The following is a 17661-nucleotide window of genomic DNA, read 5'->3' on the forward strand; positions in this document are numbered from 1 at the left end:
GGGTAGTAATTAGATGTGTTGGTTGTGAAGACTGTAGCCTTGGAGCCCAAGGGTTGAAGTTTAATGTGCCTCTGCTTTAAAATAGCTAGAACAGTTCAAGGTCTGATCTCAGAGATATAAAGATGGAGCTATGTTGCCAGTTGTCTGATTAATCTCTGGCTATAAGTGGTCATAGGATAAACTGTATTGCACCTGGGAGCTGCAATTTCAGTAGCCATGGCAGCAGACCTATCGTTCAGCATTTAGTGGGGTATACTCTTCCTGTATTTTATCCCTTAGCTGAACTCCTAGTTATGTCTTCTAGAATTCTTCAGCAATTTAAGAAAAAAATGCTGTCTCTCAGGTAAGAAAATGAGTATGGAGTTCTTGGAATTTCTGGGTCTCTTCTGAACCACATCAAGGATCAGAGGCATTAAGGCTCATTGTGGAGTTATATTTAGATTTTATCTCTACAAATAGTGGGATATCTGTAGCAGGATAAGCTTTATGAGCACTTTGCTCATCCGCTCGATTCTTTTTGTCCTTAAGCCCACTAACAAGGAGCAAATTCCTGGTTTTGTAAGCCATGTCACTGGGTATAAAGCCTCTCCCATTCAAGGTTATGGTTTCTGGTAGCTCAGTGGTACCTGAAAGCTGACCAGTACTTTCAGATTTTGAGGAGTGGTTGCCAGTCCACAGCTCAAACAGCTCTGAATATAACCCTTTGTTTGTGCTGGAAAGGATTTATTTTTTAACTTGTTCTCTATCTTGAGCTGCTTAAATTTTCACTTTCTCTTTGGCTTATGTTTATCTCTGTCATTTTGCATGTGACTTATGGGCTGTACAACAAAATGCTTGCTGGTTATCTGGTATGCTCTTTTAGTACCATGAAATGACACGTCCCATTTATACTAAATGCTCCATTGCTTTTGCTGTGTTGCATAAACTAAAGAAGAGGGGGAAGGGATCTTAGATCCAAAATGACCTGAAATGCATTCCTGGTAGGCTTCTGATAAAAGATACCAGGCATGGTTTCATTGGCAAAGTGGATTAACCTTTCCCTTACAACATTTGCTAACTATAGGAAACAAATGATAGAGCGTAAGTTAGCAGTGTTCAGTGTACAAAGGATGAATGGTCTCAGTGGTTTCCAGACTCAAAGGTACGCAGATATTTGACAACATTGCCAGTATAATGTGTAATACAGCTGTCCCATGTTAAGAACATAATGCATTTCACAGATATGATTGATAAATTGCAGAAATCTGTGGTTGAATGCAGACCTGTACAAGTCTGTATGAGCTACTTCATGGCTCAATGTTAATTTTTGTTTGCTGTGTCTGAATGTTAACCTCTTATTTGTGATTAAGTAGCCTCTAAAGCAGATCAAATTGCAGACAAGTGTTGATCTAATCCTTTATTCATGTTATACTTCCTAAGGGTTTATGCGACCAGAAAAAGGCTTTTTTCACTAATGTCCTTTTAAAGCTTTAAAGCATTGGTGGGTAGAAGTTTGTACATTTGGGTTTTTCATTTAAAAAAACAAAACCAAACAAACCAACCAAAAACCCCACAACAACCAATGATAGTGTATTTTTAATAGCTTTGATCATCTGGATCTTTGGCTTCCGCCAGCACTGAGCTTCCATTCTGGTCTAGTTAGATGTCCGAGACAGTCACTGATGTGCTCAGGTCTTTGCTATGTTGTGGTGGTTCTCATAGACTTCAGCGGTAGTCTCTTCTGATGCTTTAGAACATCGTATTTCTTTGGTTTAGTAGACAGGTTTTAGACAAAAGTTCAATTTCCCCTTTCTGAATATCCTGTTTAATCCTGTTATGTCCGTCTCTTCCCTTGCAAAGAACAAAGTTGCGATGTTACAGATTTTCAGTTAGTGGTCATTTTGTCTTTAGTTATGCACACTTTCATTTGTCATCTTCCCTTAACATGGAATATGATTTTGCATAGGATTCTTTATATAAAAAGCACTCACAACTCATACAAGTACCATCTGTCAGTTCTTTTGTCCTTGATCTTTTCTTTGGTTCAAGAGCATAAGTGACTTAGAAAGTTAAAGTGACTGTAAAGTTACTTTTTGCTTCATGGAAAAACAAGGAACAGCAGAAAGAATTCTTGATAGAGAGGAGATAGCCTTTTCACTCAGGAGCAGCTGGTTAGTATTGTTAAATTGGTTATTAAGTACCCAAAATACCTATTTCTAGGAAGATAGAAAAGCACAAATACTGCTAATAATCTGCAGAGATATATTTGGAATACATTTATTCCTAGCTAATATTTACCAATGGTCTTTAATACGTTTTTCCATTGGTCAGTTAATGTAGCATGAAAACTTGCAATTGTTCATTGGAATGTTGGATACTTTTTAGTATTTTACATAATTTCTGCTTTATCAAGATAGGTTTTTTTTATAGGAGTACATAATTTAATATTTTAATATTAACCTGTGATCTATGTAACCATATGTTATTGTTATTAGAAGTGTTGTTAAAACAGAAGCTATATCTGTGTGAAATTATATCAGTCTTGGTCCGTTGCACTGCAAAATCCTGAATCATCTTTTCTGATGAGAGAGGAAAGAGAGGTGCATTTTCAGGCATAAAAACCGTTTGTTTATACAAACACAGCGATGTCATTTACAGAGACTGTTTTATTTTTAATGTGCTTTTCTGCTCATTAAGAAGGGGCCGTGTCAGATCCAGCCCCCAGTACACAGCGCCACTGCCCTGAGCAAGCTCTTAGGCTTGTACGACAGTAGTAAAGCAGCAGGTTATTTATAGCTGACAAATTGGTGAAAAATCACATCAGCTGCTATGAAAACTCCACATACAAAAATTTGACTCCCAACAAGCTGTCAGAGCAATCTCTGATCCTTCTCTTTAGTCTTCCTTTCTGTGGATGATTGGATACGTAATAAAAACATCTGAAGCGCAAACCAAATCTCCTGAGTAAATCCCTGCTATTTGCTGTGCTGCTTGCTTTTGGATTTGGAGTGTAGCTAATAGTTTCAAAGGTTCCTGTATATTTTTCTACTTTATCTCGTTCAAGTTACTATATGAAACAGGAAGTTAAAATGCATGCGAGAATTTTCTATTGCTCATAAGTGCTATGTCATCTCTGTGAAAGGCCATCAGCATTACAGCCCAACGCTGGAGCAGTGATGTTTATTTAAGAGGATTGGTGGCCAGAAATAAGCCACAGTGTCTAATCAGACACAGGCCCTGCCTGGGCAGTATGCCACAAAGTTTATTGCGTGTGCATTTCTCATAAGCAAAATGGCTACGAACTGAGGAGGATGGACGGGCAGCCTGGAAGAAATTACAGCGCGAACGGTGGTTCTTAACTTTCTGAGGAGGATTTAAGTGTATGTAAATATACTGGAACGAATGAGACTGTGCAACTGTAAGTTACTGAAAGCCAAATGGGGAATGTCTGTGGATGTGTGAGGGCTGAAAAGGAAGAGCAGTGTTTAGATCCTGCCAAAGCTCCCTTAAGTCCAGCTAAACATTCCCCTGGAAGAAAATATTTCAGAAGGAAAAAGAGAAAGAAATCAGCCGAGGAGGGACCAGATTCAGTCCAGGTTAATGAAAAAGAAGAAAAAAGCCAATATGAAGTGGGGTTTTCAGAAAACATCGAGATTCATCCCAAGGGTGTGGGATTGGCTGATTCCTTCCCTGGGAGAGTAACAGTGGCTGGTAATACTCTGCCCGTGAGTAGAGACCCTTCGGCTTTTGTAAAAGCAAAAGTTTTACTGGGTGCAACAAAGAGTGATTCTCTTTGTGGGGACAGTTTTCATGGTGATAATCAGAGGCTCGCCAAGACTGATGAAACAGAGACATGGTTAAAGGAGCAAGACAAGAGGAATTCAGAGAAAAGCTGTACAAGGAAAAAGAAGTATTTGGAGGATGGCAACAGGAGAGAATTAGCATTCCTAAAGAAATCTAGTGGTCTTTGTTATGGAAAAGCAGCCAGCTTGGATTCTGCTATCCACTTTTTAGGCAAAAACCATGAAGAAACTGGATTAAACATAACTTCTTGCAAAATAATTGAAGATGTCCCAGAAAGTGATAAATCTGCAAAGTTTCATCACTTTCTTTCTGAAAGCAAAAGTGATCCACTGCTTGAACAAAAGAGGTTTTATTCTGCTGATGCTCTGCTTTCCCAGTTGCCAAAAGAAAAGACATTATTTAGCACTCCTCCAAACAGGAGCAAGGTAAATATTTTGGCACAGTACATTATCTTTAAAAGTTAGGTCAGAATAAGTATTGGAATAATATATTTTCTGTCACAAAAGTGTCTTCCCTTTGCTTTATAAGCCTTTTACCCATCTGTGATACTAACAGGTAGTTGAAGGACAGAATATATTACTTGGTTGTTTTCACAGGTTGTGTAATACCTCTGTACTTCAGTATTATTGCTGCATCCTTGTGCTGGTTTGTTGTCTGTAGTTTTATTTGGTTCCTAAGTTATTTAAGAGTATTTAAGAGGTTGTCATGTTAAAATGGTTCTAGAAGGTGGAGTGAATTTTAGGGAGTTGTTTAAGTTCATGTTCAGTGTCTGCAGTAAATTTTATTATCAACTCTTGATGGTCTTGTAATTCCTTTGGGCTTTGTATCAAGGGAAGGAATTTTTGTAATTCGTTTCAGTTATGGCCAATAGGAACTGAAGAATGATAGAAATATGTAGGCAGCTTAAAACAGAAGTGAGCATAAATCATGTTAATAATGCTCTAGATTTTTTAAAAAAGATATTTCCTCCTAAACTGTCTGGGTGACCTATTAATATTAATTATTGAAATTCCATCTTCCTCTGAGGGTACACTTACTTTCCTTTTACAACAAAAGAAACCAGAGTACAAGCTTACTTGCAGACTATCTGAAGGAAAGCAAATTTTTGTCTGTCGTTAATGCATGCATACCAATTCAATCCACATTAGCAGTTCTGCCTCACTTATCTTCACCGCAACCGAGGTCTGTAAGCGCGGGTCAAATGCTGCTGATATGAGTATCCTGTCAAAAGCTGATTCCCCCTTGTTCAACAGGGACATCTGAGCTTTGAGGGGAGTGATCAGAGGCAACAGGCGTATGCCAAAGGTACTCTTTCCAGGAAAGAGCTAACTACACTTCTGTTGTTTATATAATTTACTGTAGTAACAGGAATCAAAATTACACTATTCCTGAGCTTAGTTTTTAAATACAGATACATACTAGTACAAATAACCTCCTAATACACATGGAGATCTTTGCCCTCTTAATCTTAACTGGAATTCAGGAACAGCTTAGGGATGTTCTTTGAATTGAACAAAACGTCATTACCAAGTAAGAGAGTATGAGGCTTGTTTGTTTAGCCAAGTGTGGCTGCTTTTGCCTGCATAATCATCATCTAATATTGCTGCGGTTATTACTCCAGCAAGGCATATACCTCTTGTTACCACAGGCAGAAGAGGGAAGAAAAAGAGACTTCTACTGAGCTCTTACATCAGCACTGAGACTTGTGCTGCTATCATCAATAAAGCACGGCTTAATGATATGAAAACCAAGTTGCTGAAATATCTAGTTTTCAGTTCAGTTCTAGAGCAGATGGCAGTTTGCATTAAGGTCAAGAAGTGAATCAGGACTGAAACAGGCTTCCTGAAGCAACTCCCCTTCTGAGTGATGTTTTAGCACAATGCAGGTAAAGTCAAGGCTGTAATCTTGGTTTCCCTGCAGAGAATAGTGCCACTGTGATATTGATGTGTTGAAACAACCCAGGTTTTCCATTCAATGCAAGCAAACAATAGCTACCATCTGGCATTACCACCAGTTTTTGGTGATTGTCAGCTTGTGTCAAAACCAATGGCTTATGTGTATCACATTATCAATCATTGTCATTATTCTTCCAGTCTAATTTGTGGTAGTTTCCAGTCTGGTTTATGGATGTAAACGTATTTTAGAAAAAAATGCCTGGTATCTAAACAGCATCACTCATCTACTTCCAGTACTCAACTGTTGTCTTGGCTTCAAGTTCCTCAGGTATTTTTTTGCTATCCATCTACATAGTGTTTGACACAGTGGATTTCTTCTCATCTACAGTATTACTGATAATGTGAAAGAAGAAAACGCATGTATTTGAGTAAGGTTAAAGGCAATATAGTTGCTTTTAAATAAAAAGATGTAAATTATTTATGATCAGCATATTCAGTAGAATACTTATGGCTAGGTAATCATCTGTTTATTACTGCAGTTATAATTGTAAATAGTTGTAAGATAGCAAGACACATTCCAACTATGCCTTCCATCATATACTCGTGTATCTTACCTGTTTATGTAGTACAGCTGGTCTTCTGGAATGTGATTTGCTGGGCAAAGGTGCAGGAGTCTGGAATTATGCTTTATTTGCATTGTTTGCTTCCTTGTAATACTCAAAAGAAGCAGGTGCAATCCACCTTAAATGCTGGTGAATGAAGGAGATCTATAATCATTAATGGAACTACAAAACTGGGCTGGAAGGGTTCTGGACATGTCATCTAGGTCACCTCTGCACCTGAAGGCAAGAGAACTTAAAGAAAACCATTCTTGACTAATACTTGTTCTTCTTGGTCTGCCTTATTGGTGATTTCACATACTTCCTGAGTAATTATTCTGGTGTTTTTTTGTCTTTTGTATTAAAAAGTGAGTTGAGCTGAAAACACATATGCTCATTTTAAACTCATTAGTTCTTTTCTATTCCGAGGAGAGCTGATTTAATAACTTGTTTTGCAAAAGCGTTTTACATATTTGAAGACTGTTGGCACATCTCCCCCTTAGTTTTCCCTACTTCAGACTTAAAAAAAAAAAAGCCCAATTTTTAAGTCTCTCCTAAGAGGTCATAAGTTTTTAGATCTTTGTCATTTTTGTTTTTCTCTTTCTGTCTGCTTCAACTGATCCAGTATTTTTTGAAGGGTGTTGTCCAAAGCTGAACTATTCTTTGTGTTCATAGAATCACAGAATCATGGAATAGTTTGGGTTGGAAGGGACCTTAAAGATCATCTATTTCCAAACACCTGCCATGGGCAGGGACACCTTCCGCTAGACCAGATTCTCAAAGTCCTGTCCAACCTGGCCTTGAACACTGCCAGGGATGGGGCAGCCACAGCTTCTCTGGGCAACCTGTGCCAGTACCTTGCCACCCTCTCAGTAAAGAACTTCTTCCTAATATCTAATCTAAATCTACCTTCTGTCAGCTTAAAGACATTACCCACTGTCCTGTCACTACATGCCCTTCTGAAAAGTCCTTCTCCAGCTGTCTTGTAGGCCCCCTTTAGGTACTGGAAGCTGCCCTAAGTTCTCGACAGAGATTCCTCTTCTCCAGGCTGAGCAAGTTCAACCCTGTCAGCCGGTACTCAAAACTGCATCACTGAAATCAGTGCAAGCAAAGAGCATGAGGCTTTGGGGTGTATGGATTTTCTGTGCTGTGTGAAGCAGAGAGAACTTACAAGCAGAGAAAAAACACTTGAAGTTGTAGGGATGAACTAGTTCTCCAAGTTAGAAAGAAGAAAGAGTATTTAGTGCCAGTTAAGACTTTGATCCTGAAATACAAGGGCTGTGCAAAGAATAACCTTTGTCACTTTTTCTTGCATAACTTGGAATTCACAGGCTTTGAGATAATTTGCACAGGATGTCTAGCAAACAACTGTTCAAATTCATGCAAACTCAGTATTTTTTTGCATGCTTAAAGGAACAAATATCCTTTTAGTAACAGCTTCTAGTGGGTAAATGGTAGGCTTGGGGGATGTAAGAATGAAAGGTTCACACAAACTTGCTTTGAAAGGCAAAATTTGAAGAGTAGATTTGATGGCCACTTATTTTCTGTTCTGGTATTCCTGATTTAGTAGTTCTTTTCCTTTACTGTGGCAAATGGTGTTACAAATATTAACGATAACGTGTAGCTGGTAGATGAGTATCTATACTCTCCTTATGTGTCTGTCAAAGGCAAGATGTGTTCTTTTTTTCTCTGACACCTTACTTTGTGGGGCTAGTTCCAAGTTAATAGGGCATCTTGCAAAGCAGAGCTTGTAAGTGTAATAAAATATAGCTCTTTGACTCACCATTTCCCTTGGTGTATTTTTATACTTTAAAAATATTAATACAGTGTTTATGAAGAAGTCTGAAATCTTAGCTTTGGAATCTGAAACACTTTATTTAGAGAACAGCTCAGGCTGTTTCAGGTCTCAGGCTAATGTTAGAGTTCATTAACCAGTATTGAAATGGGCTACCTCCATAAGTGAAAAGCACTTTTAGTTTTTGAACTCAGCCTAACCTATTCCTAGTCATTCAGATGGCTAGTTGGGATGCCAACTGGTACTTGGAAGATTTTGGATTGAAAACGTGTTGTAGTGAGCTAAATTCATGGTTTAGCTACCCAAAATGTGGACTGTGAGCCTAGTGGTCACTTTCAGAGTGAGAAGCCTTCTCCTTGTATTTGTCTCCATAGCTACAAATGTTGTTTATATGTAACGACAGATAAAAGTATGACCTTCAGAAGTTGCCTTGATGTCTGAAACCAGTTGTTTCCAGAGGAACCTCATGTGGAACCTAATGTGCCCTCAAGTATGCTGTGTTTGCACTCTCTGCAGTCTGAAATGTACGCAGCTCGCCAGTCAGCTGTAAAGGAGGCTGGAGGTTTGAACTTAGCAGTAAGGAATGGCTATTAGCAAATTACAGTGTTAGCTCACTTGTGCTGAAATACATGAAAAAATGTGATATTTAAGGATTACACACACAGGATTTTCTGAAAGGGATGGGGGAAAGAATACAAGGGTTTTGTTTTTTTTCTGTTAAGACATCTGTCACTTCCAGATGACATCATCTCTTTCAGAAGCGCTGTCCGGATAAGTGGTAGATGGTTGACTTCATTTATATTGTGGTTTGGTTGTTCTGTGATGACTAAAAACTAAAGCTACTGAAAAAATATTTAGTTTCCTTTCTTGCTTTGAAATACCAAAGAATAAAGGTAACCCACACAAAGGAAGTCTTATACTATGGATGAGTTCCCTGGAACTTTACGAGAAAATTTTCACAGTGATTTTGATTTGGTCTTTCACAACATTGGATTCCCTGTTGTCTTCACATGCAGGACTCATACCATCCGTATTTTGTGTGATTTATAGAATCATAGAATAGTTAGGGTTGGAAAGGACCTTAAGATCATCTAGTTCCAGCCCCCCTGCCATGGGCAGGAACACCTCACATTAAACCATGCCACCGGATGTGAACACCGCCAGGGATGGAGCATTCACAACTTCCTTGGGCAACCCATTACAGTGCCTTACCACCCTTACAGTACAGAACTTCTTCCTTATATCCAGTCTAAACTTCCCCTGTTTAAGTTTTAACCTGTTACCCCTTGTCCTATCACTGCAGTCCCTAATGAAGAGTCCCTCCCCAGCATCCCTATAGGCCCCCTTCCGATATTGGAAGGCTGCTATGGGGTCTCCATGCAGCCTTCTCTTCTCCAGGCTGAACAGCCCCATCTTTCTCAGCCTGTCTTCATACGGGAGGTACTCCAGCCCCCTGATCATCCTCGTGGCCCTCCTCTGGACTTGTTCCAACACTTCCATGTCCTTTTTATGTTGAGGACACCAGAACTGCACACAATACTCCAGGTAAGGTCTCACGAGAGCAGAGTAGAGGGGCAGGATCACCTCCTTCGACCTGCTGGTCACGCTCCTTTTGATGCAGCCCAGGATACGGTTGGCTTTCTGGGCTGTGAGCACACACTGAAGCTGGCTCATGTTCATTTTCTCATCAACCAACACCCCCAAGTCCTTCTCTGCAAGGCTGCTCTGAATCTCTTCTCTGCCCAACCTGTAGCTGTGCCTGGGATTGCTCCGACCCAGGTGTAGGACCTTGAACTTGGCATGGTTAAACTTCATAAGGTTGGCATCAGCCCACCTCACAAGCGTGTCAAGGTCCCTCTGGATGGCATTCCTTCCCTCCAGCGTATCAACCGAACCACACAGCTTGGTGTCATCAGCAAACTTGCTGAGTGCGCACTCAATCCCACTGTCCATGTCAGTGACAAAGATGTTGAACAAGACCGGTCCCAGCACCGATCCCTGAGGGACACCACTCATTACTGGTCTCCAGCCGGACATTGAGCCGTTGACCACAGCTCTTTGCATGCAGTCATCCAGCCAGTTCTTTATCCACCAAGTGGTCCACCTATCAAATTGATGTCTCTCCAATTTAGAGACAAGGATGTTCATGTGTTCCCTTCAGTATTTTAAACAAAAATGGAGGGTTTTTTCTTTTTGTCTTTCTTTTTCTTTCTTTCCTTTTTCTCTTTGATCTTTCCTAAAACTGTTTAGTGTTGAAGCTAGAGACAAAAAGGATGCAAAAAAATGCTGTCAGATCTTCAGAGGTTGTTTATGGGCTAGTTGAACAGTTAAAAAGATTTTGCTTTCTAGCTCTGGTGCATGTATTTTTCCCTTACCTAAAGGGAAAGGAAAAGCCAGCAGATACGATGTCTGTGATGTGAAGAACTGCTTTCACAACTTGTGATTTTGTGGATACTTGCATAAAAAAATAATTTAATTTGTTTCCTGTATTAAATTTACTTACAATTTACTGTATAGCTATAAATGCTTATCTCCCCTGAAAGTATGACAGCTGGTTAAACAGAAATTGCAGCAAGCACAGAGGTAGCTACATTGCTTTACTAAAGCATAACTAAAGGCTTTTGTAAAGGACTTTCTTTAGTCCCTGCTTCTTAGTGCTTCACACCACCTCCTGTCAGGCATTGACATAGCAGTATTGGTAGAAAAGTTAAATTTCTGTTCCTGGCACTGTGTTTTGTGTGTTTCTAATGTGAGAAGATCCCGTAATTTCCATCCTAGCCTGTCTGAAGTCCCCCAGCAATAGCCCAGACAGAAGATACCTTGTGTGCAGAGATTTCCAGGTCAGGAGGCATCATTATGACTGTCCCACTTGATCTCATGAATGAAGCTCCCTGGTTTACAGTAGAGCAGGATTGCTGAAATTGGCACAGCTCAAGTTAAGCCTCTTCTGCAGCTAACTGGAGCACCTACCTCATGCCCAAAGTTATTTGTGGGCAAACCTCCACTGATCCCTGGCCTCAGCATGACTCCAGAGCTGGAGGAAGCCTGTGTCTCCCTGCAGTGCTAGGTGTAGGCTTGTGTGATGAAGCCTCTTCCAGGTGGGCTTATGGGGGTGTTTGTTACCCACCCACAAACCTTGGCGTTGTCTCAAGTCCTCTTGCCTCTGCCCAAGTGCCTCTGTCTAAGCACCTCTGTCTGATTTTTATAGTGTCTGAGCTATGGTCCTTATACAGTGTGTGTGCCTCATGGTACCTGGGTTCTTAGTGTTCTTTGTAATAACATTATATTATCTATTGTTGTTTGAGTAAGTGGTAAAAGGTGGTCACTTACAGGAAAGACAGCATGCAATAGCACTTTATCAAGGCATGTTTTCTTTTAGGTCTGCCTTGCAGTTCACATTTACATTGAGTACAGTGTCTATAACATGAAGTGCAAAGAATACATGTGAAAATTAGGGAAATATCTACTTCATATTTATGCAGTGGTAGTTTTCTAAGCAATTTGACTAAATTTCCTTAGGGGAGAATTTAAGGTACTAGAAAGTAGTATTTGTATGTAAAGTTCCCAGTACTATCCTGCTTTCCCTATCATAAAGTTGAGAATATTTAGATAATACAAAACCAAACCTTCTTTAAGGCAAAATTTTTATTTCTAATCTTTCAGTCACTCGTAAATGCTTCTCAGAAAATTTTGTCCTAAAACCGTTATCGGTTTTCACTGTAAATGACTGTTGTGCTACTGAATTCCAGACTAACAAATATTAGAAATTAATCTGAGATGAGCATTGTAGCTATATAAAGTATACATAATATAAATATGGGTATTACATAAGCATAATATATACATATAAAACTATATACATATAACCCATTGTATTTTATATATGATTATATACAATTTATGTATAATAGGTGTCATAGATGAAAGAGATTATTATAGGCATTACCAACATAAGATAGTCACATATTTTTCATGATGTAGTAGTGGTATATTGTTGCCAGAAATTAGGAGGCTGAAAACTGGCTAACTGAAGAAAACTGTGAAGAAGCTAAGATTTTTGTATTTCATTGGAGACACTAAGAGTGCATAAGGATAGGACATGAAAGAATATTAATACAGTACATTATTTATGTATGATGATAAATAATCATCATATTCATGTTTGCAGGTATCAGGAAATTTTTCAGTAACATGGAGTGGTTTTCTGCAATGTTTTAAATATTATTATGGGTTAGGTGTAACTGTAATGTTTGCATTAACTGTATTTTAGATATCTGATATCCATGTTACTGGAGAGTCAGAGGACATGTCTGCTAAAGAGAGACTGCTCCTGTGGTCGCAGCAAACAACTGAGGGTTATGCTGGAATACATTGTGAAAATTTCACTACCTGCTGGCGCGATGGAAGATTGTTTAATGCCATCATTCATAAATACAGGTGAGTAATCTGTTCTCTTGGAAAATGTTCATTACAGAATTTTAATGTACATAGAAAGAGGGCTCTGTATTTTTATCCCTGTAATAGCACTGCAGTTGTGGAGATGGCACTGGCTCTTCCTGGACTACCACTGCTCTTTGCAGCCAAAGGATGCCTGTTAGCGCTTGTGTGTCCTTCCTTCCTCAAAGAAGCATCTCCATGAATCCTGCACATCTCCCATAGGACATCTCCAAGCTGCTGAGAAGAATGTCCCTAGGGTTCAGTCTTCTCCACAGTCCCTTTTTGTCATGGTTACCTTTAACAATAGGCAGGGTAAAGTCCAAAACTGCACTGCTGGCAAAAGCTGTCAACTACAGCATGATCTGAGATATGCTTAAGCTCTCTGTATTCTTCTCTGTATGGCTTTACATGGCTCCCATGGCTTTTATGGCTCCCTGGAACCTAGAGCTTCTTCAGTGTTTCTGCTGGGAGCACAGGCCTGCTCTGAGATGCATCTCCTGCATCTCCAGGGTATTCTTATGGAAATGGTACCAGCTGGCTTGAATGTTCTGTTTGAGAAGGGAATTGTGTTACTATATGCTTTTGTGACCAAACTCTTACGAAGTTGAACAGGCATTGGTAGAACCACTGGTGGCTATGGCTAGAAGCTAAAGGATACAGTATGTTCAGTTGAAATACAGTTAAAAATGTCTGCTGATGGGAAAGGTTTTCTAGTTCTGGATTCTAAGTGGGAACAGGTCTCTCTTGACAAAGCTGACTGGCATCAAAGCACCATCAGAGGAGGAAGATTTAAGATCATCACTGTGCTCAGTGTTTCCTCTCGGTTGGTGACATCTCTCTTGTTTTGTACAGTTTTGGTTCCTGAATTGAGTAAGGGGTTTGTATCTTAGAGGACCACATAGGGGTGCATTCTGGCCGCTGGGCTAATCAGTGTGTGCTGATTTGTCCTGTGTCTTGTGCAAGGCTTTCAACTTTCTGGGTCTTATTACAGCACATTTAGTTTGTGCTGTATGCCCTGGGGCTTATCATAAAGAAGTTTGAGAGTTTATGACTTCTTTGTAAAATACTGAAGTATGCCACGTACTGAAGTTCCAAGTAAGGCAGATTTGGTGTTTTCATGCAGCTCCAGGGAATAGGCCCTGAAATGGATTATTCTATTCTTGGATCTCCTCTTGTGGGACCACTTGGCTCACTGTAGAAAGAAGACTAGACAGAGCCAACATACATGTGGTATGGGGAGTACGGCATAAAAGTAGAGTGGGAGATGAGTCAAGCAGATGCAGCTGCAGCCTTTTCCTCACACACTGTGTAGAGAGGCTGCAAGTATAATATACAGTGTTCTGAGTCCCAGAGAAGTTAGCTGTGGCAGTGCATGGTAAAATGGAGCTGCATCTGAATCAATGAGGTCTTTTTTCTGGCTGTGCTTCTGTTCTGGGTAGTCAGTAAGGGAGGAGGTGCATACCAGCAAGACAGTCTTCTTTTAGTAACATTGGCAAGACAAAGGGAAATAGCTGGCAGAAGGCTCGGCTGTTTTACTTCAGGACAGAGCAGCCAAAAGAATGAACACAGCACAGGCAAGTATCTGAAAAAATAAACAGTGTGAAAGATACAGAGAGATGGGAGGAAAAAAAAGGAAGGAGCTTAATGAGATGGAATAATGGAAAACAGTTTCCAGAGCATCTTCAGACTGTATGCTACTTCCATACAGCAGTGTACGATTTTCAGCTCAGCAGCTAGTAGCTGTGGTACAGCTCAGTTAATAAATAATGCAAAACTTGAGTTCTGTCCCCTGGCTGTGTGAATGTTAATGCCTTGGGATATGACTAAGTACCTGCAGCTGCTTTGCTGGAGCAGTGTTTCTGGCAGTGCTCTGTGAGCTTCATTCACAGTGTTTCAGTGGGGTAGCACAGGCACCTTTGACAGGAGTGCATTGCACAAAGCAAATGATTCAACAGCTGAGGAGCAGAGTACCCATTTTGTGTGCTTCTGTGCCAGTTTAGCTTTAGCTTATCCTCTTCCTGTGCATAGCTTCTCCACCTAAGGATCCCATTCCCAGGAATGTTTGCCATCATTATCTGGTGTCTTTTTGCTGGGAGAGGTAACAGATTTCTGGACTCCATCTTGCTTGTTAAATCAGTGAGACTCTTCCGCTGATTTCAGTGAGCTTCTATGTTTCTTTTGCCATTTTGTAGCACTAAAACGGAAATGATAATTTCCAGCTATTGCTCACAAGATAGGAATGGTCTTCCCAAACAGTCATCTGATATTTTTAACTACAGTGTTTTACTCCAGAGAGCTTTTTTAAAGTTTGGTTTGTGTACTGAGCAGTAAGTAGGATGAACACTAACAGAATGTGCTTATTTCTGGCAGTCATTCTCCGTATGCTCTGTTTGTCCATTTTAGTAGCTCCCAGTGCGTGGAACACAGGTGGTTTCAGGAGCTAGGCTGGGGGTCCTGTGGGTGCTGCAGGCTGATGCACTTCACCGGGGTGGATGACCAGATGTGTCTACATGGGTGGTGGGATTGGACTGTGGTGCTGTGAACATGAAGCATGTCTGTGGGTACACATCCATCCGTTGTGGTGCAGTGTGGCAGCCTGTCTCGCACCAGTTATGCCACGCTCCCTGGAGATATGTCTCTTTACAGAACCATGATGCACCCTGAGCCAGGAGGAATATCCTCTCTCTGCGAGTGAGGATGTGACTTCCAGGCCTGGAAGGGATTTAAGTGTGCCCAGACCTAATTTTAGGGCGATGACATTTAGTGCTATGACAGTAATAATCATAAGGCTCAGAAGTACCCAGGAGTGTTCATGGTATCTAGAATTGCAGTTGTAGTGAGCGGCAGTAAACTGTATGCTGGATAGAGGGTACACGTGTACCCGTGTCAGGGCACAGCAGTGGGGGCTCCCCATGGAGGGTCTGTCAGGGCAGGGCCTGGCAGCCAGGACCATCAAACCACCCCAGCCAGGAGCAGGGCAACGGGGGGCACTGAGGCAGCCCCAGCCTCAGTCCCTGCCCCAGGCATCGGCACTTCTCTGGGTGATGGGCCTGACAGGCGGGTCACAGGTAGGCTGCACTGCTGCAGGGGCAATAGCTCAGCTGGGGGGCAGAGGCAAGAGTCTCAGCAGCTCTTGGAGCACAGGAGCTACGCTGTCTCTGAGGTGAACCTGAGCACAGACAGGCAAACCTGGTGCTTGTAGCCCTGATACCATGGCTGAGAGGCCTTTTCTGGGATGTGCCGCTGAGAACACAATCCACATGTGTCCAGCATGATCCCTACAACTGGTCATCTGTGAGGCAGGGAGATGTCAGTGTCCAGTTCTAGGTGACAGGGCTGGAGTGGCAGGTTATAATTACTTCCTTTCCAGGCATAAGCAATCTTTCTAAATTTTAAGTACACACCAGTGAATCAGTTGACAGCTGGCAGGGAGCCTCTCCCGTCAGCAGGGCTGAGACCTCACCTGCTCTTAATGGCAGGTCAAAATTGTTTCATCCGGGCTGATGGTAGTGGTCTCCATTTATTTTCTCCTTGTCCAGGCAGCGGATGCCAGCACGTTTTGGTGCAAGCCAGCTAAGATTATGATGCAGAACTGCAGGAAGAGGGCACGGATTTACCACGCTCCCTGCTCCCCCAAAAGTGTGTGGGAGAAGCAGGACAAGGCCAACATTTCCCTGGCATGACTAACAGTAGGAGCATCATCTGCAGCATCTCTGTGGAGATCAGCGAGCTGGTGTGTGGTGTGGGTGAGCCAGGTTCCTCCCCAACTCCCAGCCCTGTGTGCACCCACAGCTGGACTGGCAGCCCTCTGCTGCCAGCGCCAAGCCTTGGGATGCAGGATCACATGCACTCAAGTCAGTCTCCTGAGCAGATGCAGGGACAAGGCCTTGGGTGATATGATTTAGCGTGAAGTGTCCCTGCCCATGGCAGGGGGGTTGGAACTAGATGATCTAAAGGTCCTTTCCAACTCTAACCATTCTATGATTCTATGATTTGTTTACTTTCCTCTTGAGCAACAAGGGTTAGGTTGTCAGGGCATTTTGCAAGGGCCTGCAGTCACTTTCTTTATTACTTCTCTTAAGAATATGAATGAGTTTCCAGTAATACTGCAGTGTTTTTTAGATCAAGGAAAGTAATTTTATTAATGATAGAAATGAGAGGAAAAAATTACTCTATTTGAGGTACTTAGCTCCATATAGAATTTCTTCTTTTTTTTTTCACCCTCCAAATTTAGGCGAAGGTAATTTGGTGTTATGTGAGAAGGTTGCTTATGTTTTCAATGGTTTCCAGTGGTCTGTGTTTATAGGGTAAGATTAGGGATTACTTGGATGAACTTTTGAAAAGTATATAAAGCTTCTATTTTAAAACATCCTATACATGGTTAAATTCCTGGGAAACAAATGAGTCTCCACACTGGTCTCAAAAATTGCCTCAGGGGGCTCCATTGCAGGCCCTGGATTTTGCTGTTATTCTGTGCAAATATTTGTTCTTACATAGAAAGACCAAATAAAATTATAAATTTAAAAGTCAGTTTTAATACTAAACATTACAAGGTTTGTTAATTGTACGATTTTATTTAAGTGTATCAACTTTCAGACTGTTTTTTGAACCTCTACATGTTTCTTCAGATCTGTGATCAGGCCATTAGCAAAAGCTACAGGTGTGCCCAGGATATTCTAGAACATGCTGTATGTCATCTATTATGTAATTTGCCTTTTATAATTTAATTTTTCATTGAAGACGTGTGTTATTTGCTTCAATATGTTGTGTTGGAAGGGATCTGACTTCAGGCAGTTTCAAAAGTACGTGATGTTTCTTTCATACCATCATATCATATATGTAACAAAACCCTGTAAGACAGACTTCAGAGTTGGATGCTGACTTTAAGCAGCGTGTAATGCCCAGATTTTCCAGGAGATACTGCTGCCTGCGCACTGGGGTCTTCATCTTGCAGCTCTTACCACTTTATGTATTTCTAGTCACTGGACTGTGTTTTAGGTAAATGCTCTTCATTTGTGTTCTCATTTTCTTATGTATGTGCCTTTTGCCCAAGAAAAAGACTGCATCCCATTATTAAAATATATACAAACAGTTGATATCTCTAGAGAATGAAGGCCACTCCTCTTTCATCAGGATTCGTATGTCAGATTGG

General features: G+C 41.0%; 1 protein-coding gene across 7 annotated transcripts in view; it reads left to right on the forward strand.

The window, feature by feature from the left end:
• The window catches only part of DST (dystonin), a 298075-nt gene that overhangs the window by 118378 nt on the left and 162036 nt on the right, over positions 1 to 17661 (forward strand). For all 7 annotated transcript variants that reach the window (XM_062626135.1, XM_062626136.1, XM_062626137.1 and 4 more), the window contains one exon: positions 12343 to 12509. In XM_062626135.1, coding sequence (XP_062482119.1) covers positions 12343 to 12509 — 167 coding nt within the window. The remainder of the gene's footprint in view (positions 1 to 12342; positions 12510 to 17661) is intronic.

Source organism: Pezoporus occidentalis, unplaced genomic scaffold (assembly GCF_034315485.1).
Source record: "Pezoporus occidentalis ecotype Australia unplaced genomic scaffold, CSIRO_AGI_Poc_V1 ctg29, whole genome shotgun sequence".
NCBI lineage: Eukaryota > Metazoa > Chordata > Aves > Psittaciformes > Psittacidae > Pezoporus > Pezoporus occidentalis.